General features: G+C 56.2%; 6 protein-coding genes across 6 annotated transcripts; 4 read left to right on the forward strand and 2 right to left on the reverse strand.

Annotated features, from left to right (window-relative positions):
• Positions 1-1,802: 1,802 nt before the first annotated feature.
• On the reverse strand, positions 1,803-2,734 carry VDAG_01806 (uncharacterized protein; the record flags this gene model as incomplete). Its single annotated transcript, XM_009657835.1, has 2 exons — positions 2,491-2,734; positions 1,803-2,414 (listed from the first exon to the last, which is right to left on the reverse strand). Exons 1-2 carry the CDS (start codon positions 2,644-2,646, stop codon positions 1,803-1,805), a joined length of 768 nt encoding a protein of 255 aa, XP_009656130.1. The 5' UTR covers positions 2,647-2,734.
• Positions 2,735-4,234: 1,500 nt separating this feature from the next.
• VDAG_01807 (serine/threonine-protein kinase sid2) lies at positions 4,235-6,357 on the reverse strand (the record flags this gene model as incomplete). Its single annotated transcript, XM_009657836.1, has 3 exons — positions 4,235-4,601; positions 4,654-5,689; positions 5,763-6,357. The coding sequence occupies 3 exons, from the start codon at positions 6,355-6,357 to the stop codon at positions 4,235-4,237; spliced, it is 1,998 nt and encodes a 665-aa protein (XP_009656131.1).
• A 727-nt stretch (positions 6,358-7,084) lies between these two features.
• Positions 7,085-8,042, forward strand: VDAG_01808 (uncharacterized protein; the record flags this gene model as incomplete). Its single annotated transcript, XM_009657837.1, has 2 exons — positions 7,085-7,157; positions 7,219-8,042. 2 exons carry the CDS (start codon positions 7,085-7,087, stop codon positions 7,962-7,964), a joined length of 819 nt encoding a protein of 272 aa, XP_009656132.1. The 3' UTR covers positions 7,965-8,042.
• A 2,969-nt stretch (positions 8,043-11,011) lies between these two features.
• Positions 11,012-12,562, forward strand: VDAG_01809 (uncharacterized protein). The gene is made up of 2 exons (XM_009657838.1): positions 11,012-11,193; positions 11,257-12,562. The coding sequence occupies exons 1-2, from the start codon at positions 11,069-11,071 to the stop codon at positions 11,471-11,473; spliced, it is 342 nt and encodes a 113-aa protein (XP_009656133.1). The 5' UTR covers positions 11,012-11,068; the 3' UTR covers positions 11,474-12,562.
• Positions 12,563-12,712: 150 nt separating this feature from the next.
• Positions 12,713-14,256, forward strand: VDAG_01810 (riboflavin transporter MCH5; the record flags this gene model as incomplete). The annotated part of the gene is made up of 2 exons (XM_009657839.1): positions 12,713-13,235; positions 13,349-14,256. 2 exons carry the CDS (start codon positions 12,713-12,715, stop codon positions 14,254-14,256), a joined length of 1,431 nt encoding a protein of 476 aa, XP_009656134.1.
• Positions 14,257-14,962: 706 nt separating this feature from the next.
• VDAG_01811 (phosphopantothenate-cysteine ligase) lies at positions 14,963-15,607 on the forward strand (the record flags this gene model as incomplete). The annotated part of the gene is made up of 1 exon (XM_009657840.1): positions 14,963-15,607. The coding sequence occupies one exon, from the start codon at positions 14,963-14,965 to the stop codon at positions 15,605-15,607; it is 645 nt and encodes a 214-aa protein (XP_009656135.1).
• Between the last annotated feature and the right edge of the window lie 25 nt (positions 15,608-15,632).

Consider the following 15,632-nt stretch of genomic DNA (forward strand, 5'->3'; position numbering starts at 1 on the left):
GGCGAGGTTGAGATCGACCAGGAAAATTCGGAAAGCTGTTTAGGCGCCATGCCTACCACTGCTTGATCATGGTGATCCAGAATCCGATCATTGCGGCCTGGCATTGTTGTGGGAGCATGCCCATTCTTATAGCTGGAAGCCCAAGCCCAAGCTCCCACCCACTCCAGGTCACGTCAATCCAGACGAACTTGCCTCACACATCTGCCTTATCGTTGACGCAAGGGCCGCAAACAAATCATGTTGGTTGCTACCTCCTCGAAAAGGACAGCTGGGGTCCTTGCGACGGCGGATCCGCCAATGAACAGGTTCGATGCTGTCTTTTTAGTGAATTCGCAAAAGGACCTTGCGTTGACGATCACCTACCTTATCTAGGAATGAACATCTCCGGCCTATCTGTGTTCTCCTTCTATATCTCACCGCATAATGAACCTCCATCAACGCACTGAACGCTCTCTGCGTGTTGCTTGTCAATGTCAACCCCATGCATCATTAAGCCTTGTGGCTGATCATATGCTGGTTTCCCGGCGCCTTGGTCTCGGCAGCGGCGCGCGTGTGCTGCACGGCTACTCGATACACATGCATGTCGCTTGTGGGATCGTGACCCGGAACTGCACCCGTTGACGCAGGCTAATCTCACTTGATTCCTGGTGACCATCATACGTCTACTAACATATGGAGAAACCCCGCATCTCCGGTTTGGGGTCGGAAGGTCGGGAATGTATTCATGGAAAACCGGCTGGCGTCCTGCTGTTATTGATGTGGTTGAGACTTGGCTACTCTTATGATAGAGTGCCTCATAAGACGACTGCACTTGGCCATGTCATTCATCGATTGATGCCTACCACTGTCTGTCGGCATACCTAGCGAGAGGCTAGATTAGGCTGGGCAGCTCAGGCGTTCTGATCATGATACCAACTCGGGCGTTGTTAGATCGAACCATGTCGCAACCGCTTTCATGAAGACTAAAATGCTGATGAAAATACGGTAGGAGATACAGCAGTCAAAGAAGCCACCAGCTGTGGACTCCGATAGCATATTACTTGGCTACTGTCTGGATATTTCCAGTCCTGACAGAACTCGCGCTCGCATAATCTCGATACGAAGGAACGACATCACAGGACCCAGTTGGGCTTATGCGGCCACGGATGTAATCACCAACAGTTGACAATGACCAGCAGATGAATCTGGAAGCATCCTCCATGAAGTCTGGCCGACAAACGAGCCGCACCAACGCTTGAGTAGTTCTCGTAAGGCCTCTGAGCAGCCAGCTTGCCGAATATTGGTGTCTGAAGTCAAGTTCGTGGCCTGATGGACGGAGACTGGTGGTGCATACAGTTTCCAACCTCCGCCTAGCAAAAAATATCTCACGGGGAGATCTTTTCTCAACCTTGGTGATTAGGTACTGAGAGCAGTCTTGGCTTCTACTCAGCACCTCTCACTGTCTTGTCGAGGATTACCGAGCCTCTACTCGGTTCGTCCATGTCCTAGGCATACTGGGATTGGTATATACGACTCTGCTCTACTTGAGTTGCGTATTTTCACAGTTTCTTGCGGAAGACTCTCATACTGAGTGAGTTGTTGTACGATGTCACATCAGAGCTCGTTCATATACCACGCCCAAAGCTACAAAACATTCCATAGTCCAATGTTCCTAAAGTATCCTTGCCATGCTGTAACGACCGCATGTGAGACTCAACACCAGAAGATACGTCCCCTTCAAGCAACAGTTCATCCTCGACAAGCAAGCCCGAACACAAAAAGAATACCCCGTTGTGCAACTTATACCATGACCATGGACCCTCTCACAGAAGGCCAACTCCGACCACGACAGCCGCAAGGCAAACCAGAGCAGCCTTGACGCCTCTGAGGTCGTCACCACCGGGGGCCGCGCTGTTATTGTCGTCGTTGACGTCATTACCATCGGTCCCTGTCGCCGCAGCCAAGCCAAAGGTCGTGCGGACAGTTTCGTCTCCACTGACGGCTGCAGCAACAACAATGGTCGACAGAACGGGAGTCCCGCTCGCCGAGCCCCCGTCCGTCACCGTCACAGTCACCGTGTCGGTTTCGTACCTCCAGCCCGGGCCCCGGTTCCCCCAACCATCGCCATCGCCGTCACCCCAGGGGCCCCAGCCCCAGCCCTTGCCGTTCCAAGGGCACCCCGTCACCGTCACGACCGTCGCCGTGGGGGTTGCCCAGTCCCACCACTCAGAGTCGTACGAGTACGTGTAGGTGCCCGTGGTCGAGCAGGTGGACCAGCGCGAGCATTCGGATGCGGAGCGCGAGGTGTAGCTGCTGTAGGCGGCAGCATCGGTCGAGCAGGCGGAGGCGAGGCACGATTCGAGACCTGTGGCCTCGGTGCAGATGGCTTCTGGCGTGAGAACCGCAGATTGCCAGTAAGACGAGAGACAGGACGACTACACGGACTCACTGGTCAGCATTGAGGGGACAGAAAGAGAAGTGTTGGATATGAGAGGGGAAAAATATGCGTACGGCGCATCGAGGCCCTGGGCCGTTCCATCCATCTCTCCGTCCCCAATTCCATCCGTCCTTGTCGTCGTCGTTGTCCCAGGGCCAGGGTGAATCAGGAGAAGCACGGATACCCGTAGCTGCGGAGGCCAGCATGGCGGACAGGAGGACTGCTCTCATGTTGGCAAAGTTGGTTCTCGCCCGTTTCCGTCGGTCGTTTTAGATGTAGAATAAACAAGTGCCGTAATTGTGGTTGCAGCGGCGCTCAATCCCAATGGGTTGCTACCTGTCGTGAGATGCTGGTGACATCCAACGGCAAGCACACGGCATGCATCGCCGGCCTCTTATACCACTGAGCACAGAAGACCTCATGCCGTCACCGCTACAACCACCTCGCCCGCCACGTAGGCTGGCGGCTCCAAAACCGTGGAACCGAGGCCGAGTGACGCATAAGCTAGATCACCCCGCCGTCAGCACACAAGAACAAGCATCGCGAAAGCGAGGAGGGGGCAAAACCCAACATGCTGAAACAACACAGCAGCCAAACATCACACGCCCTCTCTTCCTCCGCCCTCTCGCCAGGCTCAGCCGACGTGACAACGAGGGGGAGGGGAGGGGCACTCACCGGGTTCGCCCTCCTCCCTCGGCACCCGCCCGACATGTCTGCCACGCGGCCTCTCCTGCCCTGCCACCAACCCCATGCCATGTATTGCCCTTGCGCAAGTTTTCCCTTTGCCAGAGAATCGTCAGGCCGAGCCAATCGGTGCGGCGTCCCCTCCAGGCAAGAAAAGAGACGCGGCCCTCCCCGGGCGGTCCGGGCCAAAGGTGGGGAAACCCCGAGGCGTGAACCCCCGGACGACACGACGCCCTCTCTTCGACCAACCAACCCGAGCTACGGTCTTGTGGCCCTGATCTTCCCCTTCCTTCTTCCCCCCTTTGCGGTCGCGCGAGACGAGACCGACCGAGTTCGTCGGGCGTGCAAAATGCTGGGAGGGGAGATGGTGCTGACGCAGTCACCGAGATGTGCCGACGTTGCGCTAACGGCGACGCGCGTGCGACTCCGAGATGTCGGGAGGGATGACGTTTGGCGCGTAGGTAGGCACTCGGATGCGGTGGGAGGCGGTGGCAGTGAAATGTGTCTTGTCGAGGGCGGGTCTTTAGGCTCCCTGGGGTTAAGCATCATCGTCTGACGCGTCAGGGGCGGTTGCTGTGCGCCTCCACACAGGACCTGTGCCGAATGAAGGATCATGATGTGCTTCGTTTCTCCTTGCCTGTCTCTGATGTCTACTTCGTACATGTATGAGGCTACCGACTCAATGCTACCGCCGTCCTACCATACGCCTCTTTTACTCATTAATTCCTTGGGACGCAGCCTGGTATAGCAAGCCAGTCTCGATCATCGCTCACAGGTCGCATCGCGTGACCTCCCCAAGAATCCATACACAGAAAAAAAGACTGACAAATAAAAAATGTAGGAAGTGGTGGTAAAAGAAAAGGGGGAATTGGCCGACCAGGCTGCCACCGTGAGCCTGGCTTGGGCCAAGAAACGAATCCACAGTGCACATCGTCACAACTCGGTTCAACCGTCCCACAGCCCTTTCGACGGACCCTCGACCTCCTTGCTCCCAAGATCAACCGTCATGCAGCTTGCCATGATCCAAATTGGGCCTCACGCGAGCCTCTTCGTGACCCGTTCGCGGCCAGTACGCTAAAGAAATGTCCGGCGGGCAAAGTAGCGCGCCTCTGTTCTGTGCAAGAGAGGATGGCTCTACAGCATCGTCCCAAATGTGTTGTCTTCGCGGAAAGGGTTGGCCTTGCGCGGGCTGCTCTCTTCTGTCTGCGGCTTGCGGTGCCGGAACGTGAAGCCGACAAAGAGACCCTTGCCCATCTCTTCGCCGCGCTCAGCCATGTTCTCCAGGGCTGTCTGCTTGTCGTGCACCTCCTTGTACTTGGCCATGTCTGCCTCGTTGGTGAAGTCATCGAAGTAGCCTGCATCCGTCTCCGAGTCCAGCTCAGGGACGAAAGGCGCTTTGGTCTGGCGGAGCACCTCCCAGTCGACCTCGGCGAAGTACTGGTGCGCGTAGATTTCCTGGATGTTGGAGAACCGCCTCGACCTCGAGTTGATACACCTAGCACTATGTTTAGCCACTTTCGTCGCGTCAGATGCAGTGTTCGATCAAAACTCACGTGGTGATGAAGTTCCAAGTCCGGTTGCTGAGGAAATAGTTGGGGTCCTCCCAAACAGGGCGCTTCAGAACCTCCTTCCAGTGTTTCAAATTCCTCCATGTCTCGTCGGCACTGGAGCCAGCAAAGGGTGGGAAGCCAGTCAGAGCCTCAAAGAGCATGCAGCCCAAGCTCCAGTAGTCAACCGTGAAGTCGTATTCTTCACCACGGAGAACCTCTGGTGCCATGTAATCGGGCGAGCCGACGATAGATTTGGCGTAGTTGACGTCATTTTCTCTCATCATTTGGTAGCCCTCCCGTCTCTCGGCCACCGTTCGTTGCTCCATTGGCTTGCCGAACGGTACGGACGTCTCAGACGCCTTCTCGAGACGGATGCGCATCGACTCAATCTTGGCCGGAGCCAGCATGCCTGCAGCGAGGCCAAAGTCGGTCAGCTTGACGTGGCCCGTGGAATCGACGAGGAAGTTCTCGGGTTTCAGATCACGGTGGATGTAGCCCAGTTGGTGGAGGGCATCGACGGAGCAGAACATCTCTGCAATGTAGAAGCGCGCGTGTCGGTTGCTCAACACGCCAGTGTTGTTCAGCAGAGTGCGGAAGTCTCCACCGGGGACGTACTCCATGGCAAGATAGATACTCTTGTCGTCCTGGAAGGAGTACAAGAGCCGAACGAGCCACTCGCTCTTCGCATTTGTCAGAATGTCGCGCTCGGTCAGAACATGGCGAACCTCATCAAGCTTGAACAGCAGCTTCTTGCTCATGACCTTCAGGGCGCAGACTTCACGTGTGTCCTTCTTCTGCGCCAGAAAAACCTGGCCATAACCACCCTGGCCGACCTGAGTGAGGATCTGGAAATCGCCATGGCGAAGACGGACACGACGCTTTCGGAGGTTGGCCCTCTCACGACCTGCATATTTCTGCCACATCTGGCCGTATGTGGCCTCATCCGTTTGCTCAGGAGGAAATTCCGACTTGAAAGCGGTGAGTCGACTTTGGCGGGAGCCGACGTAGGTAAGGAGGTCGAAGTAGTAGTCAAGGAAGTCTGGGCGGAATCATCTCGGTCAGCCTCACGTATGCTCGGTGACACATGGTCTGGACATTGCGGATTTACATACATAGCTGGGTCACATTGACCAACCTCCGAACGTTGGGTCGCTGGAGAATCTCGAGCTCCTCTGGCGTGAGTGCCCGAGATGTGTTGAATTTCTTGGCCGGTGTTGAAGGTCTGTCCCGGGTCTGAAAACGATCCTGCCTTGAAAGAGGCGTCTGGCCCTGGGCAGGAGAGTCGTAGCCGCCACCGAGACGTCCCGAGGGAGGCGCATTCTCTTGACCATGCTGCTTCTTCAAGGGACTGCCAGTGGACGCGGCAGATCGGTGGAGGATGCTATCGTCAACGTTGGGACTAGCCTCATCCAGTGGATTGGGTCGGTTCTTGCCGGGCGACTGCGGGGTTGTGATTACGCTCTGTGGTCGGCCGAGCTTGACTGGGCTCTCGAGGGCGGGCAGAGCATTGAGTTTCATTGCGTTTTCAAAAGCTTCTGGCAGCTCATGGGCGCCGGGGGGAAGCGTCCTCTTGCTGGGGCTGCCCTGCGGAGTGCTGACGGGGTTGACGAAGTTGCTCGAGTTGTCCCCAGTGGGCGTGGTTGGGCGCTCGCTGCCCAGCTTCTCTTTGCTCCCGCCGGGGAAAAAGTTGGACATGAAGCTCGCCATTGTTGCGATCGATACCCTGGCGATAGATTCGAGAGGGAGGGATCAACAAGCCAAGCAGCTGCGGTTGGAGGGGTTGTGAGTGATGATATCGAAAACAGTCGGAGCAGGATGGTTGGTGGAGAGCCCAAAGGTGGAAGGAGCAGAGAAGGCAGACCGGACAGACAAGTACCAGACTCGAGTTTATGGAAGACGAAAATGTTGCTCTGCACAGGGCAGAGACAGAGACAGGGAGAGGGAGGGGTGGTGGTGGAATCTGGTGTGGGCAGCAACGGAATGCATTCAAGGGAAAGCACTGATTCGAGGTGGGAGGGGGTTGCAGTAGCGGCAGTGACAACAGCAGTAGCAGCAGCGGCAGTAGCGACTTCAGGGCCCAATCTGTAAGGCGATCGATGGCGGCGGTGGTGCCGTTCCTGTGGTACCTACCGACGTTGCGCGGAATGGAAACGTGCTATTGGGTGGGGCCAGGGATCTGTCAACAGAGGTTGCAGCAGCAACAACCATCCCCTGTTTGAGCCTACCATCACGTGAAGTCCGATAAGGTGACATCAGCCTTCGCGATAAGGATTTGGAGTCTCACAGCAGTGAGCCTCGAGCAACGAGGAACAAGCAACGAGCAACGCATTTGTCAATTGAGTGCCGCCACTTGACACCCTCGAGCAACACCAAGGCTCTTGAATACTCGATCGGTCGAGCCGCAAACGCAATCCCGCTGTCCCACGCCGTCAGAATGGCGAAAGAGCGGAACTTCAATCCAGTCCAGGCCCAGCGCAAGGCCGACAAGGCCAAAGCTATCAAGAAAGGTGTGATCATGTGCCCCCTTTCCGCGACAACAAACGAAACTTGAAAGCTCACACGTCACAGGAAAGTCAGAGGTCCAGAACCGTCGGAACGAAAAACTTGCGCGCCGCAACCCCGATCGCATCCAGAAACAGATCGATGACCTCAAAGCCATCACCACCAATGGCGCCAAACTATCTCGCCACGAGGAGCAGGTCCTCGAAGGTCTCGAAAAGGAACTTCGCGCAGTAAAAAAGGCGCGAGAAGCCATGGGGGACGCTGCTCCTTCTTTCGGTCGAGGCTTTTCAGGACGCGATCACACAGGTCCGGGAGGCGGTGTTTTGGGCAAGAGGCGGCGTGGCACGGAAGCTGCTTCAAGTGATGACGACGACGACGAAGTCCCAGAGGACGTCAAGCGTATCCCCATGCCTCGAGATACGCCGCCTCCGATTCCCAAGGATGTCATGGATGCTTGGTGGGCGCGGCGACGTGCGCGGCGGCAAGCAGATCGACAGGAGGACGAAAGGGCAGATTCACAACCACGGAAAGCAGGAAGACAGACAGCACACAGCGAAGCCCCTGCCGTCGAAGCAAGGACCGTGTACGAAGCGAAACCGGTCGTTCGCAATCTCCAAAAGGAGGCCGTCTCGGCCTTCGTGCCCAGTGTCGTCAGAGCAAAATTGGACAAGAGCAAAGGGCGGGGTGGGCTGATGGAGCCAGAAGAAGCCAGTCAGCTGGAGAAAGAGGGCTACTTAAGACCTCGACTAGAGCAGGGTGACTCTGTATCGCACAAAGCAACTGTAGAAGACGCAGCGGATGACGAGGGCTGATAAAAGGCAAGGACAGGGGCTCCTACAAGACCTGGCAATGTGTTAGAACAGAACCTCACAATGTTATTCTAACATCCTGAATGTATTCCATGATTTCCTCTTGAGGTTTAAATGTTCCATGTGGATAATGATAGAATTCGGGTCTCGTTGAGCGTCACCCAGAGACTAGATTGTAGCCTGTCCACTAGACCCCAGGCCTCGTCGTTGAGGTTACCTACCTATACCTTAGTATGGTATGCCCGGGTGCCCCGTGTCTCTCATGCGAAGCTATCAAGCTACTTTAGAGCTGGAAAAAGACCAAAACACGGCCTAAGGACTTGAAACCTCAATCATGTAAATGACCAGTGCCGTCGGAGGCATGCGCTGTCGCGAGCTCTACATAGGTACCTAGGCACCTTATCTTTTGGAAACTGGGAAACAGATCAGGCAATCTTTAAATGGGCAGTTGGGAGTAGGGAGCATGACCGACCCACCAACGACACGGAGCTGAGCCCGTCTGAGCGTTCGTCATGATTGGCCAGATCCACTCCACACTCCTCCTATTGTCACCCCAGGTCCCTCTTCTTTCATCCAACATACAATCCCCTCGTCAACTATTGGAGTACGACATCGATGACAGCTTCGTCGTCATCGTTCCCCTTCCATGTCTTGCTACGATGTTACTACGGCCAAGGGTTCTACATACACAGTCGCTGCGACCGTCTCGGTTGGCCATGAACCCGAACTTGGGATCGCCACCGTTATACAAAAGTCGCAACAGTCCTCGTTGGCTTTTTCGTCAGTCTGATTGTTTGCCATCGATCACTTGATCCGTTTGCCTTGACTGCGGCCTCTAGCATCGCCGCGAGCTTTCGATCTCAACACCTTCCTCGCAGTTTCCTCCAGCGATACCACCATGACATCCAGTGCGATGGCCCCCTCCTCAATCCACATGGTTCTGACATCAAGCTCCGCAAATTCGTTGACGAAGTTGGCCTCGCGGCCACCCGTCTGACTGCTTTCGATACCTTGGCTTTTCGAACAGAGCGCAGCGCCACGATCTTCCGCTATGCTGGTGTATAGTGGAGCTCTTTCAGCATGTTGCTAGGAAGATACCCCGGCTTGTGCGATGCCTACAGGCAGTCAGCCGTGCCGCCGATCGATTCTCATCTCGATATTTAATCTATCAAAGGCGTCCGAACGTCAAGAATCTCCAGAAAACCTCGGCTGTGTGCCGGACATTTGGTCCGGGAGGATACGCGCTTTGGTTCACGACTGCTCACATTCGACCATTCTCGACCTCCGCCGAAGAAGAATTTCAAGTACGACTGAAACTCCACAGACATATTCTGGGGAAACTCAAACTGTCAGACCAAGGATAACGCGTGCTCGACCATGAGCTGCGGTACCTCTGGTTTCTCTGTGCAACGTCCGACATACCGAACACAACATCCTCAATGCCTTCCTTCGTGGCATGATCGACAAGACTAGTCAGGCATGTCTACCCACAAGTCACATTGTCTTGCGGTGCTAGAAGAGATTTGAGTGTAGCTAGCCCCTATCTTTTCATGTTCACCGTCAACTACTAAGACCCGACAGGCAGCGAACCGATAACGAAGACAACAACAGGTGCAAACCTGGGATCCATGGTATCGTTGGGAGAATGGCACCAGAACGGCGCCGTCTTAGGTAGTCCCTGTCTCATTGAACCAATGAGCAAGTATCGACACAACGAAGACCAGAGCATCGAATTGGGAGCACCTCGGCAATGTTATGGGCTGCTAGGTCATGGATTGACTGGCATCAAACCGCCAAAACCCACCATGTCACCTGAGATTACACTCATGAGACGGACATTTCAGTGGTAGGCGTTTCCCGCACAACCTCATCTCAAGACAACGCATTCAATCTTGAGTCAAAAAGCCTAGACAAATTGACTAACTCTTTGATAGATTGTCTAGTCGGCATGTTACCGTCGAACCCAGCCGCATCTTAATCGGCGACTCGGGCAGCAGCCCGCCCCCAACTGGGCTGTGCCATCATGTTTGAGTCCAAACCCCTCAATATGCTTCGGAACTGGTCCCGCCACCGCGCCTCTTTTGACAGCCACCCTGCGCGGTCAATTACCCCGTCATCATGGCGACAGAGTGACGCACCGAACCTTGCTGGCTTCAGTTCCACTCACCTCAGTCATGTGACATATGCAGCTCTCCAGCTGTCCGGATGGTTTTCTCCGATTCCGTGCGGAATCCAGACGCGGCGTTTTATACTGGGAGAAAAGCCATGTACGGTCTCTCGCTGTCCCGTTCGCGCCTCCAGTTGAGGTAGAGCTGCGGCCCCACAGCTTGAAACGCTCTCATACGGAGAAAGTTTCTGTGTCAGGAAGCGCGTTCTGCCTTGCCGGTAACTGAGCCATGTCAGCTATAACACGTTTGGTGTTGCTGTATGTTGTTCAAAGCCCTTCTGAAGATGTGCATGGGCTCTTTGCCCCTCATACTGGACAGGTCAATGCGGGGCCAGCACGCAGTCTCTTATTGGCCACCGATGGGATAAGAGCAGCGAGCCTGAGAAACAGCTTTGGACCACCCGTCACCGCGCCCAAACCCACGTCTCATACCGGGCCAGTCGCTTCAACGAGGTCTGACTGTAACGGAAAACACCGACGAAATTCCCCGCAAGCGACCATGAAGCCCTACCGCGAGCTTCTGCCTGCTAACGCGAGCGTTGCGGACGATGCCGACCCAGCAGAGGCGTCATCTACTTCCTCCATCTCGAGTAGCAAGAAGCGTGCTCCGCAGACCAAGGTGGCATGTTCTGCCTGCCGCCGCAAGCGAACAAAGTGCGATGGCCGTCGACCTGTATGCTCGACCTGCGCCGCCACGACTCGCCGGTCGGCTGAGGAATGTGAGTATGATGTCGACCCTGACCTCACTCGAACGGCTGCTCTCAAGAAGAAGAATAGCGACCTACTTCGCCGTAGCCGTCTCTTGGAACAGCTCTTCCATCTACTGACTCTACGCACCGAAGATGAGTCAATCGCAATCATTCGCCGAATGCGTACGACCAATCTGGACGAGGATATTGAAAACCTGATCAGCTTCATCAAGAGCGGTGATTTGCTCATCATGTTTCACTCTGCAGAGTCCGGTTCCAAAGACGTCGAAGCCGCCAACCCTGCCGCTGCTGGAGACGTGGACCCCGGTGCAGCACGAACCTCGTCCGACGAAGCTACTGCCTTACTTGAGACTTTGTGAGCAGCTTTCCCCGGCGCATGCGGCTCTCACGCTTCTATTTACTGACCAGGGCACCCCAGATTTACCTCTATAGCAAAACTTGATCAGCACTCGCGAGCGTCTGTCCTCTCGAAGCTCAGATCACGCATCAATGAGCTCGACGCCGAGACTGGGCTAGACCAGTCAGCAACGAACGTACTGAAATCACCATCTATAGACACCACGCAGTCTTTGGTATCAGAAATTGGAACTGCAGTGCAACACACAGAAACAACTCCAGCGGCACCACGAAGGTGAAGGGCACCAAACATATCCGTTAAAACCGACAGTCCCGTGCCGGTCCGCTGGGGCAACCCGGTGTCTCCCCCCTTTCGGAGGCATAGATATGCGCGCAAGACTAAATCCATGACGGTTGAAGACAATGTCGACTGGCCAATCATCATTCTTTGGCAACGTCCAACCATGAGTAACTCGGCACCGACAAAGTGAGAGGAGGAGCAAGCGGCACTACACTGGAATGGCATTGCAAGGTGCTATGTGGGGTTGCCGCAGGCATGGTTCGCTGGGTTGGCCCCACGAGACAACGACTGAGAATGTCCGCCGAGGTCTCGAGTATCACGTCAGCCAGCTTCTCGGTCCATTGAGCGTGTAGCATCAAGTATAACACTGCGGCTGGATCAGTTCTTTCTCGTGTGAGGGCAGGATTCAAGCCATCCAGATGCGAATACGTAGGAAACCATCTGGGCATAATTAAGGATATTTCAACGGGCTAGTAGCGCAGGGCATCTGCGCAGCTGGTCGACAATCACCACGCGGGGTGTCAACAAGGATGGTTCTTTCAGTCAACGCATATTACACACAACAACAAGCACCCATGTGAGGCGAACGTAGTGTTGTCACCTGGCAGAACATCATGAATGGTAAACTGAGCGAGCAATCAACTAGCCGGAAGGTGAAAAATTCCGAACAAGGGCCTGGGGTTCAAGTAGCGTCATCAATAGCCCACGTTTGGATGGTTGGCGGAACAGCCCGATTGGACACGGCACGGCGTGATCGAAATTCCGCAGGAGGAACTCTGAAGAGGGGAAACACCATCATTACCCTGGTGATCCAGGCCATGCCGTCCGATAGCTTTCTAGTCAAATGCACCCCGGCCGGGGCGGATCGTTCTCCCCAGGCCTGGCTCAAGAGCATCGGATTTAGTGCAGATGCCGGGTGAATTTGGAGAAGGAGGAGGTGAGGGGGGAAGAGGTAGTAGGGGGTGGGAAAGCCGCTTAGCCATAGCGTTTGCCTGCCGGTAGACCCCCTTACCCATGTCGGCCTGAACCGTCCGCACCGCCGGTAGGTTCATCTATATATATACCCATCGGTCGAAACATGTGGTGCAACATTGGACCAGTCTGGTTGTCTGTCTGCTGCTGCTCGGTGATATCTGAGGGCTTTTTGAGCGTCCAGATCAACAAATAAGCTTTGATTCACGGAGCAGAAAATCTGCCCCTTGGGCCATACAACCCCCTGGAATCGTCAAGAGGCGGAATGCGTATTCGGCTGGAGGTCGCTGGCGATGGCATCTCGGAGAACACGCCGACGCAAACAACGGCGTATGGCAACATGACTGCTGTCCCTACGATAAGAGAAGAAGTGAGTAAAGAGATACCGTCATTGCCAAGCCGGGGACGTGCGGACTTGACGTCAGACCACTCTGTCACCGCCGACGAAGAAAGAGACATCATCAGGGACCCCGAGGGGCCAGACGAAGAGGTGTTCCCCGAGGGCGGTTTACGGGCATGGCTTGTTGTACTGGGCTCTTGGTTGGCTCTTTTTTCGAGTCTCGGGCTGATGAACAGTCTCGCCGTGTTCCACAATTACATCGGCACCCATCAGCTGGCGAGCTACTCGCACGGCACCGTCGGCTGGATCTTTTCCGTATACACCTGGCTCTGTTTCGGTGGCGGTCTCTTCGTCGGACCACTCTTCGACAAATATGGCCCTCGCTGGTTGATCTTGTCTGGGACGGTATGTCTGGTGGTGGCCGTCATGCTGCTCAGCATTTGTACTGGTTGGTCTTTCTGGTCGTGTCATGACACCCGCCCCTCCTCCCCCCCATCTCTCGCGTGCCCCTGTCGGCTTGGCATCGAGCCACTTTGGCTGCTGACTTACTTACTCGCGTAGACTACTGGCATTTCATGCTTGCCTTTGGCGTCCTGAACGGGCTTGGGGCGTCGCTCCTCTTTACACCTTCGATCGCGGCAGTTGGCCATTGGTTCAAGGAGCGGCGTGGGCTGGCGACGGGCGTGGCGTCGTCCGGGGGGTCAATCGGTGGGATCGTATTCCCGCTGGCGCTCAATGGGCTCCTGGGCAGGCTGGGGTGGGCGTGGACGATCCGCATCATCGGCTTTATCTGCCTGGCGTTCTGCGGCACGGCGAACCTGCTGATCCGGTCAAGGTTGCGGCCGGCGCTCAACGCGACTGCGCGCCCCGACTTCCGCATACTGCGAGACACGGCGTTCGCGCTGACGACGGCGGGAATTTTCCTGCTGGAACTCGCGCTCTTCATTCCCATCACGTACATCTCCAGTTACATGGTGCACGAGGGTTTCAGTACAGACCAGGCGTACCAGATCCTGGCCATCCTCAACGCGGCAAGCGTTTTCGGTCGAGTGCTGGCGGGATGGTGGGGAGACGCGTTCGGGCCGTTCAACTCGAATATGCTCGCCGTCGTGCTCAGTCTGGTCGCGTGCCTGGGGGTCTGGCTGCCGGCGGGCTCGACGCTCGGCGGCATCGTGGTGTTTGCGGTGCTCTTCGGCTTCGCCAGCGGCAACAACATCAGCATTAGCCCTGTATGCATCGGGCGGCTGTGCAGGACGCAGAACTACGGACGCTACTATGCGACGACGTATACGCTGGTGGCATTTGCGTGTCTCATTGGCATTCCCATTGGCGGGGAGATCATCACGGCGACGGACGAGGAGTACTGGGGGTTGAAAATCTTCACGGGGGCCATGTACTGCACGTCTCTGCTGGCGCTCTGGGCGGCCAAGGTGGTGTGCGTCGGAAGGCGGGTGCTGGCGGTCTTCTGAGTCGGGCGGTACTACGTACGCTGTCAGGTACCAGGATGGAGCATGATCTGACAATTGTACTTTGTTGCTGGGCTGCTTGGCTCGTCTGTCCTACGTGTTGAGCGAGCCCTCTCGGACGTGCCCAAATGTCCGGCGCAGAATCTGTCCCGGGAAAGTGGGCCCCGGTGGAGCTGACGAACGGGGTCGAGCACGGTCCACGTCGGCCCGGGCTTTAAGGGAAAGAGCTCCCGTCCTCCGAGCCTGCCTCACTCAATCTCACCTCCCCTGCACCTGCCTGCGCCAGCATCTCAACCTCGACTGGCGCCTGACGCCGCTGCTGCCCTGAACGCACGCTCTTATTGATCACGTGAGTTGACAGCCCTGCTTCGTCTGGTATTGTCTTGTCCTTGCATCTCGGTTGTTCTGCTTCGGCCTCTCCTCCACACATGCCGGCGGGGCCGAGGTCTAAAAGCAGTCTTATGGCATTATTCCCGCACGCACACGACTTGCCATGCCTGCACAATGACATCTTGCATGATAGGAGGAGTCCGAGGAATGCCTTCAACGACATGGCACTCATTACAGCCTTGTGCTTCAAGCCATCTCTTCGTCTGTTTCGTGTCTACCTACATGCGCCCTTGCTAATGACAGCCTCAGACAAGACATACGATATACGGTCCAACAGCACTCCCGCCACTGTCCCCGGGTCTCAAGCAGAGCCTCCACCATGTCAAACGACGCGCAAGTAGAGGATCACTACTTCTCTGCCAACCCGCCACCAAAAGCCCTTGCTAGACATGTGGCCCAGGCGAGCGCCTTTCTTGACCATCAAGTCGTCTCAAACCGCCCTGTTGTCCTCATCACCTCGGGCGGCACGACCGTGCCCCTAGAGCGCAACACGGTCCGCTTCATCGACAACTTCAGTGCCGGCACTCGCGGCGCCACCTCAGCCGAGTACTTCCTCGAGGCCGGGTACGGCGTCATTTCCTGCATCGCGAATTCAGCCTCCAACCCTACACCCGTCACTAATCACACGCCATGGACTGCTTCCTCGACTTCCCTCCAGGAGAGCCCCGACGGAAGCGTTGTCGCCAACAGCGCCCACCAAGAGAAGATGCTCGCCGTCCTCCGCAAGTACAACACTGCGCGCGCCACCAACGCGTTGCTCGTCATCCCCTTTGTCACCATTACCGACTACCTCCACGAGCTGCGCGCCATCTCCAGGCTCATGCGCCCTCTGGGCCCCCGTGGCCTGCTCTACCTCGCCGCCGCCGCCTCTGACTTTTTCGTGCCGCCCGAGCGCATGGCCGAGCACAAGATTCAGTCCACGACGGCCACCGACAGCCTCCAGCCCGCAGCCACCAGGCAATGAGCAACAAAAAGCACAGCCGCAGCCG

The sequence above is a fragment of the Verticillium dahliae genome, genomic scaffold (genome assembly GCF_000150675.1).
Source record: "Verticillium dahliae VdLs.17 supercont1.3 genomic scaffold, whole genome shotgun sequence".
In the NCBI taxonomy this organism is placed as follows: Eukaryota; Fungi; Ascomycota; class Sordariomycetes; order Glomerellales; family Plectosphaerellaceae; genus Verticillium; species Verticillium dahliae.

What these genes read in the sequence shown, in the direction of transcription:
- VDAG_01809 (XM_009657838.1), top strand. Translation starts at nt 11,069, where the DNA reads ATGTTTCACTCTGCAGAGTCCGGTTCCAAAGACGTCGAAGCCGCCAAC. An exon ending in ACTGCCTTACTTGAGACTTT is followed by an intron (nt 11,194 to 11,256) that starts GTGAGCAGCTTT and finishes AGGGCACCCCAG; the next exon opens with ATTTACCTCTATAGCAAAAC.